At 37.8% G+C, this 20,347-nt stretch overlaps 1 protein-coding gene across 1 annotated transcript in view; it reads right to left on the reverse strand.

The window, feature by feature from the left end:
- The window catches only part of Sass6 (SAS-6 centriolar assembly protein), a 30,440-nt gene that overhangs the window by 3,042 nt on the left and 7,051 nt on the right, over positions 1–20,347 (reverse strand). The window contains exons 2-16 of the mRNA XM_021642710.2: positions 19,468–19,528; positions 17,772–17,851; positions 17,286–17,390; positions 16,212–16,383; positions 15,596–15,661; positions 14,263–14,382; positions 11,169–11,360; positions 8,696–8,890; positions 8,505–8,594; positions 8,249–8,428; positions 7,774–7,855; positions 6,635–6,771; positions 4,757–4,885; positions 1,752–1,846; positions 32–126 (exon numbers count right to left, since the gene is read on the reverse strand). Coding sequence (XP_021498385.1) covers positions 32–126; positions 1,752–1,846; positions 4,757–4,885; positions 6,635–6,771; positions 7,774–7,855; positions 8,249–8,428; positions 8,505–8,594; positions 8,696–8,890; positions 11,169–11,360; positions 14,263–14,382; positions 15,596–15,661; positions 16,212–16,383; positions 17,286–17,390; positions 17,772–17,851; positions 19,468–19,528 — 1,799 coding nt within the window. The remainder of the gene's footprint in view (positions 1–31; positions 127–1,751; positions 1,847–4,756; positions 4,886–6,634; positions 6,772–7,773; positions 7,856–8,248; positions 8,429–8,504; positions 8,595–8,695; positions 8,891–11,168; positions 11,361–14,262; positions 14,383–15,595; positions 15,662–16,211; positions 16,384–17,285; positions 17,391–17,771; positions 17,852–19,467; positions 19,529–20,347) is intronic.

Below are 20,347 nucleotides of genomic sequence, written 5' to 3' on the forward strand. Positions count from 1 at the left end.
TGTCCCACACGTGGTGCCAACATCTCCTCACCTGAATTACTAAATAGATTCTGGCTGAGTCCACGTAAAGGAATGCTGTCTTCTCTTTTCTTCAAGTATTTGGATTCTAGTCCTAAATTTTGGCCACTTTAAAAAAAGAAGCATTTTTGTCTTAAATTTTACTTTATTGTTCATTTTCTATAAGTGTATTGAATGTCCCTAGATGACAAGTTCAAAGTGCTATAAAATACCATCATACAAAAATTTTTGACCACCCACATCACAATGCCCCAAATTGACAACCCCACATCTGCTGGTCTCCCTTGATGGATGTTGGAGAAATACCAATCCTTTACCTTAGGCTTTGGTCCTATTCTAAGATATGTATGTGCAAATATTCCAACATTCTGAAGCTTCAAAAGTCTAAAGTGCTTACTGCTGGTCTCAAATGTTTTGAATAAAGGACACTTGACCTATGTACTCTTCACTGGCTTCTTTTTCTTGTTTTGGTTTTTGTTTTTCAAAACAGGGATTCTCTGTATAACAGAGCCCTGGCTGTCCTGGACTCACTTTGAAGTCCAGGATGGCCTCAAACTCACAGACTCTCTGCCTCCCGAGAGCTGGGATTTTAAGCAAATAAAAAATCTATACATAAGATTTTTTTCTTCCAGAAAAGGAGTAAACTTTAAGATGTAGTAAGAACTTTTATTTATAAGATAAACATATTCTATGAGCACTATAAGATTTTATATCATGGCAAACACACATTGGGGTGGGAATAAGAAAATACAGGAGAAACCAGCATATATAGAGAATATTATTTTGAGTGCACTGGAGTCAAAAAATATATATCATTACAACAAAAAAACATCATGTAAGTGACACATGACAGAAAAATGCACAGCTGGTTTAGGAATATCACTGAAAATTTTTGTGCATGTATATTTACTTATTTTAGTACATATCAGTGTTTTGCCTGCATATATGTCTACACATGTATGCAGTGCCCTTAAAGGCCAGAAGAGGAGTTACAAAGAGTTGTAAGCAGCCATATGGGTGTGGGAATCAAACCCAGGTCCTCTGGAAAAACACCACTGAACGATCTCTGTAGCTTTCTTTGTGAGACAGGTCCTCACTATGTAGCCCTGGCTTTTGCATTCACAGAGATCTGCCTTCCTCTGCTACTTGAGCGGTGGAATTAAGCTGTGTACCACCATGCCTGGATGTCCAAATAGTTACAAGAGTTGTCATTACTTAGAAAAAAATCTTTTACTATACCAACGGGGATCCTACAACTTAAAACCATACATAAATCACTTTTTCACAACTAAAAAAAAACAAAAACAACAAAAAGCCTCTAAACTTTCATCTTAAATTGGTGGCATACACCTTTAATCCCTGCACCTGAGGTAGAGCCAAGCGATTTCTCTGAATTTGAAGCCATCCTGGTCTACACAGTGAGCCCCTGTCTAACAAAGAAGTCAGGGATAAATAGTAGGCCTCATGGCTTCCAGACACTTTTAAATGAACTTTCAAGGGGCTACAGAGATGCAGCATTAGGAACACATGCTGTTCTTGAGCACGCCCGCCTGGGTTGTGTTCCTAGCGCTCACATGGCAGCTCAAAACCATCTGCAACTCCAGTTCTAGCAGATGCGACATCCTCTTCTGACCTCTGTGGGAACCAGACACGGGTTGCATACAATATACACACAGGAAAAACACTCATTCACTTAAAATAAAAATAATAAATTCTGTGCATTGAGTACTTACTTTTCCTTATCAGTTGAGCAAGGCCTGCCAATAGCTGCTCCTGGCTGCGCATCTAGTGCTGTGCTTGGTTTTGTAAGCTGCAAGTTAAACTGAACCTGTGGGGAGAATGCAGTTCATGAACTCAGAACTGAGGCAGTTTCATGCTGAGCTCAGTGGGTAGGGTTTGCTTTTTGATAAATCCAAATAATAAAAATAAAGGTTTTGTCTATATTTTACAGCACAAGCACATTCTTTTGAAACTTAAAAGGAACCAGACTTTTCCTCACCAAAAAAAGCTCCCATGATACAAGTAACAAGCACCTCCCTCTACGATTACTTTGACGTGAGCACTGGTGCACTGTGTCAACGACAGGGCTGAAACTACGCAAGGCTTGGTTGGTCTGGCAGCACATGCCCATATCCCGTATGTGCCGGGACTACACAGCAGCAAGGTTCTGTCGCAAAACGAGCACAAACCCCAAGTACCACAATAAATGCTTTTACGTTGCAGATTCTGAAAACCATGTCTTTTAACAGGCTTTCAAGGACAGCTGTGTTTATTTAAAGATTCTAAGTAAGGTGTTTGAATTTAAGCTTCAAAATAACCAAAAGTAATAAAAATATACAGGATAATTTAAGATAAAAATATCAGCATGTAAATACAATAGCTTAGTGAAAGTAATAATGTACTCTAAGGTTTGTATCAGAAAGGTATAAACATTAACAAAGGTCTGAAGAGTTCTCTAAAATGATCAAAAATTTGGTAAAGTAGCAGACTATAAAATAATATAAAAATTAGCTTTTCTATTTACAGTAAACTTGAAAATGAAAGCATAAAAGCAATCTCATTCACAGTAGCTTCCTGACCAATGATGTGCACTGCATGCCCAGCCCAAGCTGACTTCCAGCTTTCTGCTTCAACCTATGAATTACATGGCAGGATTGTTGCCGTGCCCATGCAGAGCCTATTTTCTTAACCCACTAAGCTGTAAACAACATAGTCATTTAGGATAGGATAAGGATACAGCTCACAGAGGAAGACAGACTCCTTTATTTAAATATTCAACTTCTAAGCTTTTTTGCTTTTACTGTTGAGGGTGCATGATAAAATGGATTAGCAGTTAGCTGCACTTGATGATGCTGCAGAAGTCCAGAATGTGTTTCCCAGCACCCATGCCAGTCGCAACCACCTGTAACTCCGGCTCTAGTGATGGAATACCCTCTTCTGGCCTCCCCAGGCACTGGCACACACACAGACATACAGACATGAATAAAAATAAAAATCTTTAAAAAAGAAAATAAGGAGTTCATAAAACAAGAGGTTTTGAGAAGCAAAAACATAAGGAGAGGTAAGCAGCGAGATAGCTCATTGGATAAAGGGACCTGTGTGTAACGGAAGCTTTGGTTTCTTTTAAAATTCAGTTATGTTAGCTCAATGTTTATTTATTTTTTAATTTACTATTATTTTTTTCCAATTTATTCATTATCTATCCTGATTAAAGACGTCTCCCACAACTTCTCCCAGTCCCCTACCTCCCTGTTCCCCAATATCCCTTCCCCTAATCCACTGAAAGGGGGAGTCCTCCTTCCCTGCCATCTGACCCTAGTTTATCAAGTCTCATTAGGACTGCCTGGTTCCCCTTCCTCTGTGGTCTGGCAAGGCCATATCCCCAGGGGCAAGTGATCAAAGAGCAGGAGAATCGAAGAACCAGAAATAAACTCTGTTATGTTTTTGTGTTAATCCCAAGTGTGGGATTTTAGTTTGGGTTAGTTTGTCCATAGCCGATAACTGGGTAGGGGGTGGACATGGTCTTTGCCAGCTGGTAAAGACCTGCCTCATGCAGCACAGAGGGGTGTGGTCTAGGACTTTGAAGGATATAAATACAAGAGTCCAGGAAAAGAAGGGGTAGCAGTTTGAAGAAATCAGAGACGGACGATGTGACTTGGAGGACACAGATGGAGAGAAACGTTTCAATGCAGTGGCTTGGAGGAAACTGCTTACTGGATTTGTTGATGGAGATTGGTATAACTCCAAAATAACCCATCAAACGTAAACAGCTGGGAGAAAGGGGTCTGAGCTCCCTCTTCCCACTAACCTTCTCGCTCTTATCTAGGGCTAAAGGGTTAGTGGAAGGAAGGTAGGCTTAAACACCCCAAATGGAATAGTTTAAAAATGAGCCCCTGGCCAAGCTGGGAACCTGAGTTCAATCACTGGAACCTAAATAGTGGGTGGAGAGAATTGATTTCCCCAAGTTGTCCTCTGAATCCTTCACCAGCACACACACACATACATACACACAAACATACAAGCATACACATACAGAGGGAAAGCAACAGACACACAAACAGGCAGAGAATAAAATGTAATTTAAAAAAGACAGACTTAGAAGCCTGCAAAGTGTCATGTCCCTGTAACTCTAGCTTCCAAGGAGAAGAAGCAAGAAGATGGCTACTCAGGACAACATAGTAAGACCCATGTAAAAGCAACAACAAAACAAATGACAGAGACTGCCTATTTTGCCCATATATTTAAGAGCATGTAACTAGACACCAAAATAGTAGTTGTAATAATGATGATCAAGAAATAAACTGAATCCAAAAAATCTTTGCTAATAAGTCAAGGTTGAGAGCATTGCTTCTCACTTAACATTTGAGACAGTGTTGCCAAATTCTAAAACTGTATTTTAGAATTTCCTGGTGATAAGCCTGCCCTCCAGATATAAATTCTGACAAGAGAGGAAGAAAACCAAATATGCCAATAGTATGATATCTCTTTAGCTTGTAGACCTAGTAAAGCAATGAATAAAAATGGAGAAGTGAGTAGAAATAAGCAAGATTATGCTTTAGAAGCTACGGTGACTCTGCATTGGGGGCATGAATTTCCTTTAAGCACATACCAGATGCTCAGTATTCATCTACATTATCCAACACGCAGCAGCGGACCAGGCAAACAAACTCTTAAAAGGTAAAAATACTTATATGCCAACACATTTCTGTAGCTTTTCAAAAACAGTTCATTGGGTTACCTTTGGTCCAGAGATTGGATGGCTAGTGTTTTTAGCAGATACTGCATGAGGAAAAGCATTCTGGAACGTGAACGCAGAGGAAACAGGATAGCCAATTCCACAGCTCGGATAGTTTAGTCTACTATCAACCTAAAAACCAAAATATAAAAATGAAGACAAAATTTTCTAAATTATAATCTGAAGTATTTGCTGGCTTAACAGGCACTAGGGTCTACTACTAATAATTATTAGTTAATAGTAATATCTCAGAGGCCAATTTTCTCTAGCAAATGCTGCTCTTTCATAACCAGAGGCTGGGATCTCTTTGGTCCACCTAAAGGGCCTTCCAGACCAGCTATGCAAGGGTGGATCAAAGAAACTACTGCACTTGCCTTTGAGTGGGCTAAAACAAAGACTACCACAGCACCTTGGCTGACCTATCTAGCCTTACTGACAGAGAAGGTGCGAGGAAGAATGAGGAGTCATTGACAGTCCAGAGATAAAATAATTTTGTTAGACTGAGTAAAAACAGAACTAGTGTCTTTAAAAAGACAAGTTGAAAGAATGCTTTGCACTAATGTTAATATCGTGGCACCATGATTAATCAACATCATAATAAAGGTTCTTACAAGAGGCCACTTGAAGTGGCTGCATCACCAGTGGCTACACAATATAAACACCCTTTCCACAATGATTTAACAGCATTCATTAAAGATTCAACTGTCTCTAAGTTTATAATTTAGCACCAGCCATTTTTTTTGTACCCCCTTCTACTTAGCAACAAACTTTTCCAGGCTTTACATAGTATAGTATCATTGATCAGATTAGATTAAAATTTCTGTTAAGCATCTAAATCATTTAGGAATCAGTGGTAATCCCTCATAATGAGCAACATGCCTCTGGTGTAGAGTTGGGATTCCTGCTCCATATTGATGAGGCCGCAAACTCTGAGGAACCATGAGGAATGGTATGTTAAGAGAGACTTACTGACTGAACTTAGGCATGTCAGAGAATTTGAGGAAAGGACTAAAGATAGTGGGACTTTACCATGAATTGACTCCAAGCAGCTAGGAAGCAGAAATTACTGAGTCCCTAATTATGTCTTACCGAATAAGGTAGGAATATATTAAGGAAAGAACTCTTAGAGAAACAATAGCTGCAAATATCAACCAAGACAGAAGGCTGTCTGGCCCTTTCTTTAGCTTAGCAAACATTTGTCTGTGTTCAGCTATTATTGAAGAGTGCTCTTGTTTTTGTGCCGACTCATCAAGAGACCATGTCTAATGATGATATTCTGTGTAATTGTTATGTTCAAGAGGAGAGCCTAGGTCTTTAGCTGTAATAAGCAAGTGCTTTGCATTCTCAGCCTTGCCATCTTATATTACCAGGGCCTCTCCTTGAGCTAAAGAGCTGCCTTTCTTCTCACTCCCATTCCCTATGAAGACAAAGCTAGAAATGTCTATCTCATGATGCTCAGACTCTAGATCCAACAAATCTATGTTAATAAATCACCCCCCCACACACACTTTGTTTGCTGACTGAATCAGTGTAGGCTTTTCTTCATAGTAATCCCGAACTTGAGTCTAAATCTTGAATTTTCTGATTCAAGTGTTCTAAACAATCTGTCTCTCTGTGTATTCATGCATATTTTATAAGTTTCAGTATATTTAATAATGATTTCTATAGGGAAGTCTTAGGTGCCCTTTGCACGTGCACACATATATGTATACACACATCCAACCTTCACATCACACAAAGGCATGAAGAATGCCCTTGAAATGTAGGCTCTTCGTGAAGAACAGGTATATTTAATCCACACTCCAATGGCAGGATATACCAGCTCCTGCTAAATAACTGCTGGACTCAGCGGTATCACTAACAGCTCACCCTAGGTCTTACCACATTCAGGCTGGGAGAAATCCCACTTCTGATGGTGTTGCTACTAGAGAGTGCAGGTGGAGTGGCAGAGCTTCCCAGTGTGTCCTGCTTTCTTACCAGCTGGTTTTCATTTAGTTCTTTGTTTAGCCACGTGATTACTTAAACAGGAGAATAAAAAAAGCAAAACAATTTATTTTTATTTGTCAAATAATTTAACATAAGTACTTTTATCCTTTGGTTTGTTTTTTTTTTTCAGACGGTTTTCACTGTAGCCCAGGTAGACCCCATAATTAATGGTCTTTCTGCCTCTGTCTCTCAAAGGCTCAGATTACAAATGTGCAACAGCACACCAACTATAGGTAGTTTTCTGTAGTATTCAGTTTCTATGGCTGCTTTACACCACAGTCACACAATAGAAGCTTGAACACATGTCCATAGTTAAAGATGCTGATTTCAACAAGCACCACATGGGACTTCTTATTATCTTGCTCTCTGGAGCACATACTTCTGTGACTCATAAATCTGACAGCTTTTGCTTCTAGAACAGTATCTTTCAGATATTTAAAGTTCACAAGTCTACGTCTTGAAACTGATAAAATGCTTAATTAAAGTTTAATCTTGCCTGGCATAGTGTTACACACCTTTAATCACAGCACTCAGGAGGCAAGAAGCAGGCAGAACTATACAGCCAAGACCCTGACTAAAAAGTCAAACAAATGACAACAAAAAAAGCAAATTTAAGGCAAAAACTATTTGTATATAGCAATTTTTTCATAATCTGTACTTTCACTAATTCAAATAAAAATTTCAAGTTAGCAATAAAACTATACTGTCTCCGACATGAACTCAATGCCTGGCTCTTTGACCTTCACCCCTGCCCCGAGAGAGGAGCAGCCTTGCTAGGCCACAAAGGAGGACATTGCAGCCAGAGACCTGATAAGCTAGGATCAGATGAAAGGAGAGGAGGACCTCCCCCATCAATGGACTTGAGAGGGGCAGGGAGGAGATGAGGAAGGGAGTGGGGGATTAGGAGGGAAGGGGGGGGAACTACAGCTGGGATACAAAGTAAATAAACTGTAACTAATATAAAAAAATAAAAATTTAATTAAAAAAACAATAAAACTATAAGCCTCCTTTACAGGCAAATGTAAATTACTTACATTTTTCATTATTTTTTAAAAGTTGTTTACTTTCTTCAAGTTTCTGAACTGTAACTTCTAATTGCCCTTGTAATGTGCATACCTGAAATGTCAATCATCACAATAAGTCAAATTAAAAGTTGAACACTACAGAAATGTATTAAACTATTAATTAGTTGATTACCACTAAAACTATTAAATGTAAATAAAAGTTAATTCAACTATGCGATGAAATATTTAAATAGCAATATACATACACAGATACTTATCCATCCTGTACATATGAGAACCAAGGTATAGGAGTACTGATAACTAACTTTGCAACTACAATGGGTCATTAACATCTACCTAATTTAGTGGGTTTCTGTTTAAGCTGATAAAAAAGGTCAAAGCAACTGTCTTCATACAAGTAAGGTGAAGTTTTAACACCTATGTGGGGAAGCTCACTAACTCTACACAAGACAGTCCTGACACAGAAGCAGGAGACAGCTACCACCTCTTGTTCTTTGGCTCGAAGACACTGTTCAGTGTTCTGCGATTCCTTTCGCTCCTTTTGTAGCATTTCTTCTTTCTCAGCCAATAGCTTTTCTTGCTGAATAGTAACTGTATTCTTCAGTTTCAATTTACCCATGAGAGTTTTAAGATCCCCTTGTAACTTCTTGATAATTTCATTTGCCTATGAGAGAGCCTCATATGAATATTTATATAACCCAATGAGATATTAATATTCTGCTAAACATTTCAAAACCAACCTTCAAAAGTTCTGCTGATAATGATTTAATTGTAGCTTCAAGTTTTCCTAGTTGTATCTGATTTTTCTCGCCATTTTCTTCTAAAGCCACCTGATATAAAAAAAACAAAACACAAGTAAAGCATTGCATTTGTTTAGGGAAAGCATCACTAGTAAATGTCATCTATTTATTTTAAAATTTTTACAAAAGACCTTTTGTTCTTGAATTGTATCGAACGCTTCTTTTGTTCTCAGAACAAGCTGGTCTTTATCCTTGATTTCCTGTTCTAAAACTGCCACTTTTGTTTGTAGCTGGTTAATATGCTTTTCTTTCTCGTGGCATTCAGCATCCAGAGTACAATTCTCTCTTCTCAGAGAAAGGACCTCTTGCTTGGCTCGCTGCAGCTCCTGGGGGTTGGTTGGGAGAAGGAATTATTATGCATCGTGTAGAATGAAAACGAGCCAGCTGAACTATTTAAAACTAAGGTGTCTTGGGGCCAAAAAGATGATTCAGTGGATAAAAGCATTGACTCCCCTCCCAGAGGCTACAATTCAATTCCCAGCATCCAAGTGGCAGTTCACACCTGCCTGTAGCCGAGTCCCAGGAAATCTGATGTCCTTTTCTGGCCTCCACAGATAACAAGTACACACATAATGCAAAGACATACATATAGGCAAAACATCTATACACATAAAAATAAATAAAACAAAAAATACTCATTATCTTAAAAAAACCAAAACTTTCTAAAAAACTACAATGCCTTAAATATTAAAAATGTATCCAAAGATAAACACAGTGGTGTCTGTCTCCATAGGGGCTAAGGCAGAATCATTACAATCTAGGCTACATATATCTTCGCTCAAGCCAAAAAACAGTCTTTAGTAATTCTGAGGTTCTAGTATGTTTTTTAAAGCCATAAAAAAAATCACTCCAGTGATGTAAGTTATAGACCTGGATAGAACTGTAAAAATATACTGCCAACTAAATTATACCAAGGAGAAAACAAAGCAATCCTGATCTATGAAAAAAAAAATTTACAACTTCTTAAAATGTATAAGGAGAATTTTCTAACTCACTAACTGAATCTAAAGGTAGCTGGGTGAGGGCTACAGTTGTAGAATTAGGTTTCTGGCTGGCTACAGGTGTGGCTTCTTGTCAGCATAGAAGCTGAGCCTGTGTAATTTCCCTGTAAGATTTACTTATTTTACTCCACGTGTCTGAGTGCTTTCCCTGTATGTGCATATGTGCACCACAGCCATGCCTGGTGCTCTTAACTCCAGCGCATCTCTCTAGCCCCGCACCGTGCAATTTCATTATCTACTTCTTATAATATATTAAAACCATTTCTACATCAATAAATATGTTAACATTGTTAATTTCTCTCTGGTTTATATTTAAAGCAAGGAAAAAGCAAACAATAACTTAAATAGAATTTTTAAAAATCTACAATAAGTCACCTATCAATAAGCTTACAGCAACCCAAATGTAACTGATTTAAGTCCAATAAGTAATACCTAGGGAACTGTTTTAACAAAAAGCATTTAAGATAATTTTACCAATGGTTTTCAGAGCAAACTTTGGTTTCAGACAGACTTGACTTCAAATCAGAATCCATGTACAGGGCAATTGTGGAAAAACTCAACTTCTTTTAGTGTCCTCATATACAAAGTTGTCTTGACATTTCTGAGTTTGGGGCCTAGAACTCTACAGAGTTCTAGGACAGTAAGGAATACATACAGCAACCTCACCTCAAAAAACCAAGCAAACAAACAAAAATCAGAAATGGTGGAGGATGCCTATACTCCAACCACTAAGTAAGGCAAAGCCCTGTATTGACTTATAATCAAGTCTGAAGTCAACCTGGGGACAGAGAAAACCCTGTCTCAAAAACACCCACAACAAACTGGAAAAAAACAAAAAAAAAAACCTTCTAGTGCTGCTAAGTAGAGCCTATCATTAGTGCCAAGGCATCCACAAATGTGCTGTGGCAAGCACCAAGACTGTTTGAATTTCTCTGATGTACATGGTTTGAAGCTCACTGCTGGCAATTGCCAAATATGCAGGAGGCCCTGGGAATGCAAACAAACATTCCGGGCTGCTCGAAAGAAAGACTGGCAAGTAACAGATGAGTTACAATCCTCTCTCTTCCACTGGTTGTAGGATCTTAAGCAAATGACAAAACTCTGTGCTGCAGCCTCATTATCTCTACAATGAGGATAACAACAGTAGAACCTAAGTACAAGGTTAATTTCTGCAAGTCACTTCCATAGTGTCTGTCATTACCCAGCACAGTTCAGTAAGCATCAGCTACTGTCTAGCAGTGGTATTCTCACTGGTCTTTCGACTTCATATGGCTGCCAGACTAAACTTGCCAACACTGAGCTCCTGTGAGACACAGACACTGAACTAATATTAAAAGGACGCTGAAAGAATCTGAAGGCTGCTCCTGTAAATACTCAAACTCCAAGCTAAAATACCCAGGTGATCTCAGTGCTGTCCTCAGCCCTTTTATCACATTTACTATTCCCTATTTGCTTTGCACTGAGATGATTATCAAAGTGCCAAAAGATCTGTGCAGAGCTTCCAAAGAACACGACCCACTCAGCAGCGCAGTGAACACAGTAAACCAAAGGGCTCAACCCCAAGTCTACAGGTGCCCCCAGGAAGCAAGCCAGCGCTCAATACCTCTTCCACACCAGCAAGCTTCGCTTTCAGTTCCCGGACAGTGGAGTCCCCTTTATACTTCCTCTCAGTGAGGTCTTTATTAGCTGCCTCTAATTCAGACAATCTGTTTTGTAGCTGCTGGATACTTTGTTGATGGAGGGCTTCGAGATCCTTTTTCTGTTGTTCATGCTGCTGCTGGTACTGAACTTGTGCCTATTATAGAACAGCATGTCAAAGAAGAAAGAACAGAAATACAAATAGGGAAAGATACGAAGAAAAGCAATCATAATTTCTTCATCATTTTCAGATTCCCTGCTTAAGTCTATTTCAATTACAGGTTTCGTGAAGGAGCAAGTAAGGGAAACAAAGGTATATTTAACACTGTTGTCTTTTTGGTAACTTTTAACACTCAGGAGGTATAAACCCAAGGATCAGAACCTCAAAGTTATTCTCTACTATACAGCAAGAGCAAGTCCTGCCTGGGCTACACAAAACTGTCTTAAAACAGAGCAACCGGAGTGATGGAGGCAGAGAAGTAAATAGTCTTACTTGTAAGGAGTAAAAATATATAAAATCCCCAGTCACCGATATTCTTTCATAAGAATGTAGCAGAATAAGGAAAAGGAGGGACTTAGGTGAGATGGTATACACCCTTAATCCCAGCACTCAGAAGACAGAAGCAATCAAATCTCTGTGAGTTCCAGAACATTACATAGAGAGACCCTGTCTCAAGAGTGGGGGTGGAGGGGTGGTATGCAGTGACACTCCGGTGTGGCCCTGTGCCATTAATAATCTCAGTCATTCAAAACTCATCATTGGAGTGTCACGTACAATGGCTTATTCTTGTACCACATAGTTTTATCTGTATTGTGATATAGATTTTTCTGCCATTATCCCCTAAACAACATTGGACAGCAACTGTCTGCATGGCATATATATTGTTTTAGACCTTATAAGTAATCTAGAGATGATCCAAAAAGTACAGACATGCACAAGTTATATGTAAATAATATGCCACTTTGTATAAGAGACATTTGAGCCTCTATATACTTCCATGTCCTGACAGAGTCCCTGTTATTACTTCCTTATGGATACTGGGTAACACCTGTACCTGACAAAAAATTCATGTTTGGAATACACAAATAATTCCTAAAAATAAATTTAAAAAATTCTAATAGGTTAATTTAATAATGAGCATGTTGAACGGGCATTACATAGTCAAGTTGGTCATTATACATACAAACAAATGCTCATTATTATGTGATAGTATTATAAACTCTGAGTGGCAAACAGGCAGTTCCCACTCAAGCTAAACACATGCCTATATGTGAATGCAGTAAATTATACCCAAGAATAGGGAGTGTACACCTGCACAAAAAGACATGTAGTAGGTTGCTCATATCAGTTTAATATATAACAACAAAATATCAGAAATAATCCAAAGGCCAGCTAACAGGAAAACATATCATTCATGGTCTAGTCACAGAAAAGAATACTGAACAATAATGAAATCATACAATTGAATTTGAGAGCTGTTATGCTGTGGGAAGGGAATAATATAAAAACATGCTATTTGAGTCAACTTATGTTGAAGAACAAACAAAACCAAGCAATTACAGCAGCAGTTAGAAAGGTGATGACCCCAAGTAGTAGTGTGAATGAAAATGGGCCCCATAGGCTAATAGGGAGTGGCAGTATTTGAAAGGATTAGGATGTGTGGCCTTATTGGAGTAGGTGTGACTCTGTTGGAAGAAGTGTGTCACTGGGGGTGGACTTTGTAGCTTCAGAAGCTCTAGCCAGGCTCATTGGATCACTCTCTCTTCCTGCTGCCCATGCATCCAGATGTAGAACTCTCCTCTACCTCTCCAGCACCATGTCTATCTGCATGCCACCAGGCTAACAATGAACTAAACCTCTGAACTGTAAGCCAATTCCAATTAAATGCTTTCTTTAATAAGAGTTGTCATGGACATGGTGTCTCTTCACAACAATAAAAACCCTAAGGCACCCTGTAAGAGTAGCACACAGACTAGGAAGTCACGTAAGTGACTCTTAAAGGATGACACAATATTCTAAATTTTGAGTGAAGTATATACTTATTTTAAAAATCCAGCTATATCCTTAACAACAAATAACTAGTTAGTATTAAGAACATTAAACTATATTATTAAAGCTATAAAATAGACAGTAAGAAAGGCATCTCACTATAAGAAAGCAAATGGAGTAAAGGTGAAAAAGTAATCCACAGAAGAAATAAAAATGATAAAAAGTCATGTGAAAAGATGCTTGGCTTTACGAAAAGATCTAAGAGGAACTGATATAAGCACCCTTTAGTGGCTATCAGGTGGCAGTACGAAGATGATTAATGGTATTAGAAGCACAAGGAGATAAGAGCCTTTAGGATTCCCATGTGATATAACCTTTTTAGGTGACAAGCATTTATCAAGAGAATTTTATATGAATGTTATTACAATGTAAACAGAAAGCTCACGACACTGTGGTTCACAGTAACCAACATTTTAAAGATTCAAATGTCCACCAGTTTGGCAAGTAGTTAAATTGTATCTGAATGTGAAATAGTAGCTGCTTAGCATCAAAAAGAAGTATTTAAGTGATACAGAATGGTATCTTATGTTAAGTTTTTTAAAAGGCTATAATCAATATATCTAATAAAATCTTATTAGCATAGTATAAAACCCCAAATGTCAACCTGTAATTATATATATTGCTACAAACTTAATAAACAAACTATTTGTAAGTTGCATATCACATATATAGAGAGGTGGCAGAGAGAGACAGAAAGTCAAGAAAACTACATCAAATTATCTGCACTGAGCTGAGCATCATCAGCATGATGACCTGAAGAAAGGAGGGCCACCAGACTACCCATAGTCAAGTGAGGTTGATACCTGGGAAGCAGAGCAGAAGAAAATGCCCAGGCCGGCTACAGAATCTTTGAGTAGTAAGACTTTAAAAAATAAGCTTTTAATTTTGATTTTATGTACTTGTTAGAGGTTTAAAAATTTTAAAGCAAGCATTTATTATTTTTATAATCAATGGAATAACTAAAATTAATTTTTAAATGCCATTTTCCAGTTACCTTTAATGTTCTTACCTGCAAGGCCTTTTCCTTCTCATTTGTTAATTCCTGAGAATGCTTATTTGTCAACGATGCTGTGTGTGAGGCCCATTCATGCCGCAATTTATCTAATTCTTGTGTTTTTTCTGATAATGTCTATATTAGAGATGGGTACAAGATAGCAGGAAAGTCTCTTAAATATGCTACACTTCAGACTAGAAGACAAAGTACTTAACAATACTGAAAAGAAAGTTCAGTCTTTTAATACATACTCAAAGCTTTTCCCACAGATTAATTTAGGAAGTCAAGATGAGAACAGAAACAGCTTTAGAGTTCCAATGGCCTACAAGTGAAGTTTAGCCTGCTTTTAAAATTTGAGTTTCATCTAGCTCTTCAGCACCAAAACCTCTCCCCTGACATTAAGACTTGGGTATATTAGGTCCCTCCTAAGTTTACTTCTTATATGTAAGCACAGCAGCAAGGTCCCTCAAGGAACCATGATGCACAGGAATATTTTCTACCTATAACTATCTGCTTATCAAGTGTGTTCACCAGAGAGTTCAAAGGTAAAGGGCAAAGTGTAGTGGTTATGACCAAAATCATGCTAAGCCAACTGAAAGAATTAACTTGTTAAAAATTTTAAAAATTATGTTTCTGTGCACTTGTGCTTTGGCTGCATGTCTGTGTGGATCCCCTGGAGCTGGAGTCACAGACAGCTGTGAGGGCCATGTGGATGTCGAGAACTGAACCTAGGTCCTCTGGAAGGGCCGTTCATACTCTCAAATACTGAGCCACCTCTCCAGCCCCAAAAGGGTTACTTCCAATCCTCACACAGGAAGAAAGAAAAACAAAGATATGAACTGAAGTCATTTTAAGCCAGACAAGTGAGATGAAGAAAATGAAAGGGCCAATTAGAGTTTCCACCAAGCCTGATGACCTGAGTTTAATTCCTGGTACCCATGGCAAAAGGAGAAAAACCAAGTCCCACAACTTGTCCTCTGATCTCCATTTACATGCCCTGGTACATAAATGCCTACACAAAGTCACACACACACATACAAACACACACAATAAAAATTATTTTTTTAAAGGAAAGATGAAGTGATAGATGCTAAGCAATGTCTTATTAAATGATGACCTAAAAACATGCCATATGTTAGGGATGGCAGAAATGTTTGGGTGGAATTAAATATCTAGAAAAAAGCATCAACTTAAGATAATTAGCTGGTAGGGGAAGGGGGCAAAGAAAGGAGATCCCATGGCAATATACTTTGAAAGAAGATACACAGGGGCTTGGCTTTAATTCAAGAAAAAGTTCAGGACCAATATTTAGATGATTTTTACAAAAACAAAAGGAAATTTGACTTACCTCTTGTGTAATGTGCAGTTGCCTGGTAACATCATCTAGTGATTTAGTCAATGATAATTTTTCTTCCTATTTATAAAAATAAAATTATGCAACTTATAATTTAATAAAATTATCCATAGCCAAGCTATTCAAAGTGCAATGAAATACAACAGCAGCACCAGGCAAAGAGCCTTTTGAACATTCAAAAACTTGGGCCTTCGAAACCAAAACCTACATTTTCACAAGACCCCAGATCTATGCACCCCGAACACTTGCTGGACACAACATTCAGTATTTTCTTAAGCAGTAACACTATGCTATTTTTGTACCACATCCTTTGCGCAGCATTTAATAATATTCAGAACATGTTCGTATACGTATTTTTAACTGTATTTTTCAGCTGATAAAATGGTGACACGGAATTTAGATGCCTAAGGCCACAGCAAAATAGTAAATATCCTGGATCAGAAGTTCCTCAACTGTTGGTCTAGTTATAGACTCACAGCTATAAGCAATAAATTTCGTTGAAAAACAATGAAATTCACTTAAAAGGGGAGAAGGGTGACATGGCTCTGCAATCATTTATAAAGTACTTAGGTACCTAGTTTAAAAGAGCAACTTAAATTTAAAATCTTACCTTGCTACATTTCAAACAGGCTGCTAAAAATTTCTTTAACTCTACGTCATTTCCAGGTAAAAGCTTTAGTGACAGGTGAATAAGATGCTTAAAAGGATTTGTCTCTACTACATTTAAAAATACTGGTGAGTTATCCAAAAGAGCTGCTGAAGAAATGAGCTGCAGTAGAAACCTTTGAAGAGAAAAGTCACATTACAACACACTTAGAAAACTGTGAAACCCTGCCATTGCGTCATGAATTTCCTCAGACCATGAAGGTGGTCAAGTTAAAGATCATAGGGGCTATGTGAAAGGACTCTCACTGGATAAAGATAAACAAGAGCATGTCGGGGTGTTGAATAAAACGCATTCCTTGAGTTCACACTGGGAGATTGAAAAGGAAACAGAGAAAGCAAAACCTAAAACAAAAACTCATCAATGCACCATGCACGGGGTGGGGGAGAGTGGGCAAAGTACTGGCCCCTTACTCTGACAACTTCCCTTTAAGCAAGGGCAAGACTCAAGGACCTGTTCCCTATAAATTCTCAGAATGATCAAAGAGCATTGATTCAGAAAGGAAAGTTCTTTATAGAAGTATACCTAAAAAAAAAAAACCACTTGCTGCTCTTTCTGGGAACCTCAGTTCAGTTCCCAGTTCTCCAGAAGATTTGACACAACCCTCTGGCCTGCAAAAGCCCCTGCATACACGCAAACACTTTAAATAAGAAATAAATCTTAAAAAAAAAATTTCTTTTAAATCAACTAACTTTAAAAGCTGCATCAAAACATATAAATTAAGGGTCAAATATTTCTTATTTTAGTCAAAATTTCTTAAAGTTTGAGATTTAATTAAACTCTAATCCCAGTTTTTTAAAAAATTGAGATATTTGCATTACATAAAAAATAATTTTGGGGGGCTGGAGAGATGGCTCAGAGGTTAAGAGCACTGGCTGCTCTTCCAGAGGACTGGGTTCAATTCCCAGCAACCACACAGTGGCTCACAACCATCTATAATGAGATCTGTATACATCGTAAATAAATAAATCTTTAAAAAAAATAATTTTGTCACCGTTCATCTTTCAAAGGGAGTCTCACCTTGGAGTCTCTTTCACATGCTCCTGCATACACTGCTGAAGGAGGTCTATAAACTTCTGTGGAAAAGCTAAGAAGTCCACCAGGAGTCCTTGCTGCAACTTTAAACTATGCAGAAAACAGGAAAACAGCTTAGAAACTTAACTGCTATCTCTAGTTACAATTCATAAACAGAAATATTCTTTATTCATTATTATCTTATAAAAGCTAAAGTTGAGAGCTTTTGATTTTTATCTACCTTATCTAACGAGAGTCAAGAAATGTTGCTAAAGCATCAAATTTCTGAGTTGCTTAAGTGGATTCTGATAATCTATAAAACATTCATCTTCAAAAATATCCTATAAACAATTATAGGACAATCAATATTCCCAGAATACTTTACCACCTTAGCAGGTATGTACTTCAAAAGAAGAGTGCAAATAGATAAAAAAGTAATTCAGAAAATAATTCCTAGACTACACATAGACCAGCAAAAACAAAATAACTTACCTTTGAAAGTCTTCCTCAGATATAACAAGGTTATATAGAAAAAATGGATCTGTATCATCAGTCAGACGGATGACTAAATCCTAAAGAAAAGATTAGCTTTTTAAAATGTTTCCAGCAGATCTTTTGTAAAAGTGAAATGTGAAATTATTCACAAACTTCAACATATCAGTTATACTTCAGAGCCCTGCTTTCTGGCACTGTTCGTTTTTATTAGTCATTAGAGTCAGCATCTTAGCTAGGGGTAGACATCCAGCATCAAGGGAGCTGTATGTGGTGTGTGGAGCTGATGAAATGCTACAAGTTAAGAGCATCTGTTAGGGGCTCAGAAATATAGACCAGCTTTGCACTCTGTGGCCATCAAGGATGGACTGAACAACTGTATTTTCAGCTTCTCTCAAATGTACTGCTCTGGTATTTCATAAAAGAAGCAAACAGAATCAGCAAAACTGACAGTCATCTACTCAAGAAAAGGAAAGTCTCTTATCGCTCTGTTAAAAGGTGAGTATCGGGTGACATGTTTCCAGGGCTTCCCAGGAGGCCTCCTACTCCAGCTGGCAACTGGCAGGATGGTCCATCTGCTTCCTTTTCTAATAAAATGGGTTCCTTTCATAAAGAAATTTGCCAGGTTAAATTTAAAGTGTGACACAGCCTCACAGCTGACAGGTAGGTACAAAAAACTATGAACTCCAGAGAACAAAGAAAACAGACACACTAGGAGAGGAGCTAGGACTAACAAAGAACTTGATGAAAATCTCATTTCTAGGAAACTAACTACTAGGGTACTGGAGCAATTTATTTTTTTAGTTAGTAAAAAACTAAAAAGTGCAGAGGTAGCACATGTAAGATTAACAGTGAGAATGTATACTCTCGTTCTGGAAAGTTAGAATGGCCCATGGTTCAGTAACCTCTACATAAGTACTTCTTAAAATTCACCCCAGATACTACTGAAAACTAACAAGCCAAAACCCACAGTTACTGCCAACTACAAGCCATTTGCATGCACTCAGAGAGAGCTGCAACAAGGAAAACAGATGCTACATAGCATCTGTTAGTGCTGTTATAGATTTTACATTTTTAAGCCAGCGTGTCAACTGTGTAGCCCTGGTTGCATCCAAAAGGGCTCTCAATCCTCCTGCTTCCTCTTGAATGCTGGGATTACAGGCATATATCACCAAATTCAACTTAATTTTGAAATTCACATGGGATTTACATTCTAAATCAAAATATAAAGTCAGGTAATCTTTTAAATGCTCAGGGCAAACCCAGGTTGGTACATCAACCCCTAATTCTTCTTGGATTTAGTAGCACATGGTATAATTCTATTTAAATTGCAGTTAGATTTCACCACTCTAGACTTGCAACAGTCATAAAATGACCCAAAAATTTAAAAAATGGATTAGCAAAAGAGTAAGCCTTTAAAAAAAATTCAGTAGTTTGTATATTGAGTACCAAAAACATGGGGGAGAACACAGTCTACCACAAATTGGACAGTAGAATTTCTCATAGTCGGGGGAACTGTAAGAGTCAGCATATATGAAACAGAGTGAATAAGCCTCCCTAGTAAAACCACCTTAGTGATTATAGTATGACTAAGTATGGATAAGTACAGATCTCATTTTCTTACAAACAAAACCACAATAATAATTATGACACACACAAATAATCATATTTCAAAAAAAAATAAATAAATACCAACCTTTCTGTGTACTGGATTAGAAAGTGACTGTAGTTCAATGCTCACTCTAACACTTCCCCTCCTGTAGGAAAAGACATGACCTGTTCAGAAACGTTCAAGGGACAAGAGCTTCACTAGCTTCACATCAATTCACCTCTACAGCTTAAACCACAACCTGCACAGGCACCCTCAAGCTTACCAACAGATTTTAGAAAGCACACGGGACATCAAGACTTAAGTCTGTGTTGTTCCTCTAATAAGTAACCTAGTGATTTTTAATGGAAGGCTAAAGATTAATCACTTTTAAAATAAAGATGCTGTGGACTAAATGGGGAAGACAATTGGGGTGCCTATTGCTAGTATTCTAGTAAAAAAAAAAAAAAAAAAACTTCTAAGAGACAGCTTTTAGGTCTAAAAATTCTAAAAACATCTGCTAAATAACAGCTTTTAGGTCTAAAAATTATCATTTCAACAATTAAACTAACTTACAGAGAGATACCTTCCTAAAATTTTAAGACATTACAATGAATAGTCTCTCTCTTCTCTTCTCTCTTTCTCTCTCTCTGACAGGGTTCCTCTATGTCATCCTGGCTGTGCTGAACTCACTCTGCAGACCAGGATGGCCTCAAACTCAGAGATCTGCCTGCCTCTGCCTCCTGAGTTCTGGGATTAAAGGCATGTGCCTCCTTCTGCCTGGCTGTGTTTACATTTTTTGACGCAAGGAAATGACATCACTATCCTGTTACACACATAAATTATTTTAATCTCCAAACCAAATCCAAATAAAATATTCTCCATGTAATATTGTCAACAAGCTTGCTATCTCATTTGCTCCATGTTCTATGCCGCATCAATTACTGAAAAAAGACATGAAAGCAGCCATAAACATTAAACTGAGAAA

This window comes from Meriones unguiculatus, chromosome 10 (assembly GCF_030254825.1).
Source record: "Meriones unguiculatus strain TT.TT164.6M chromosome 10, Bangor_MerUng_6.1, whole genome shotgun sequence".
Lineage (NCBI taxonomy): Eukaryota > Metazoa > Chordata > Mammalia > Rodentia > Muridae > Meriones > Meriones unguiculatus.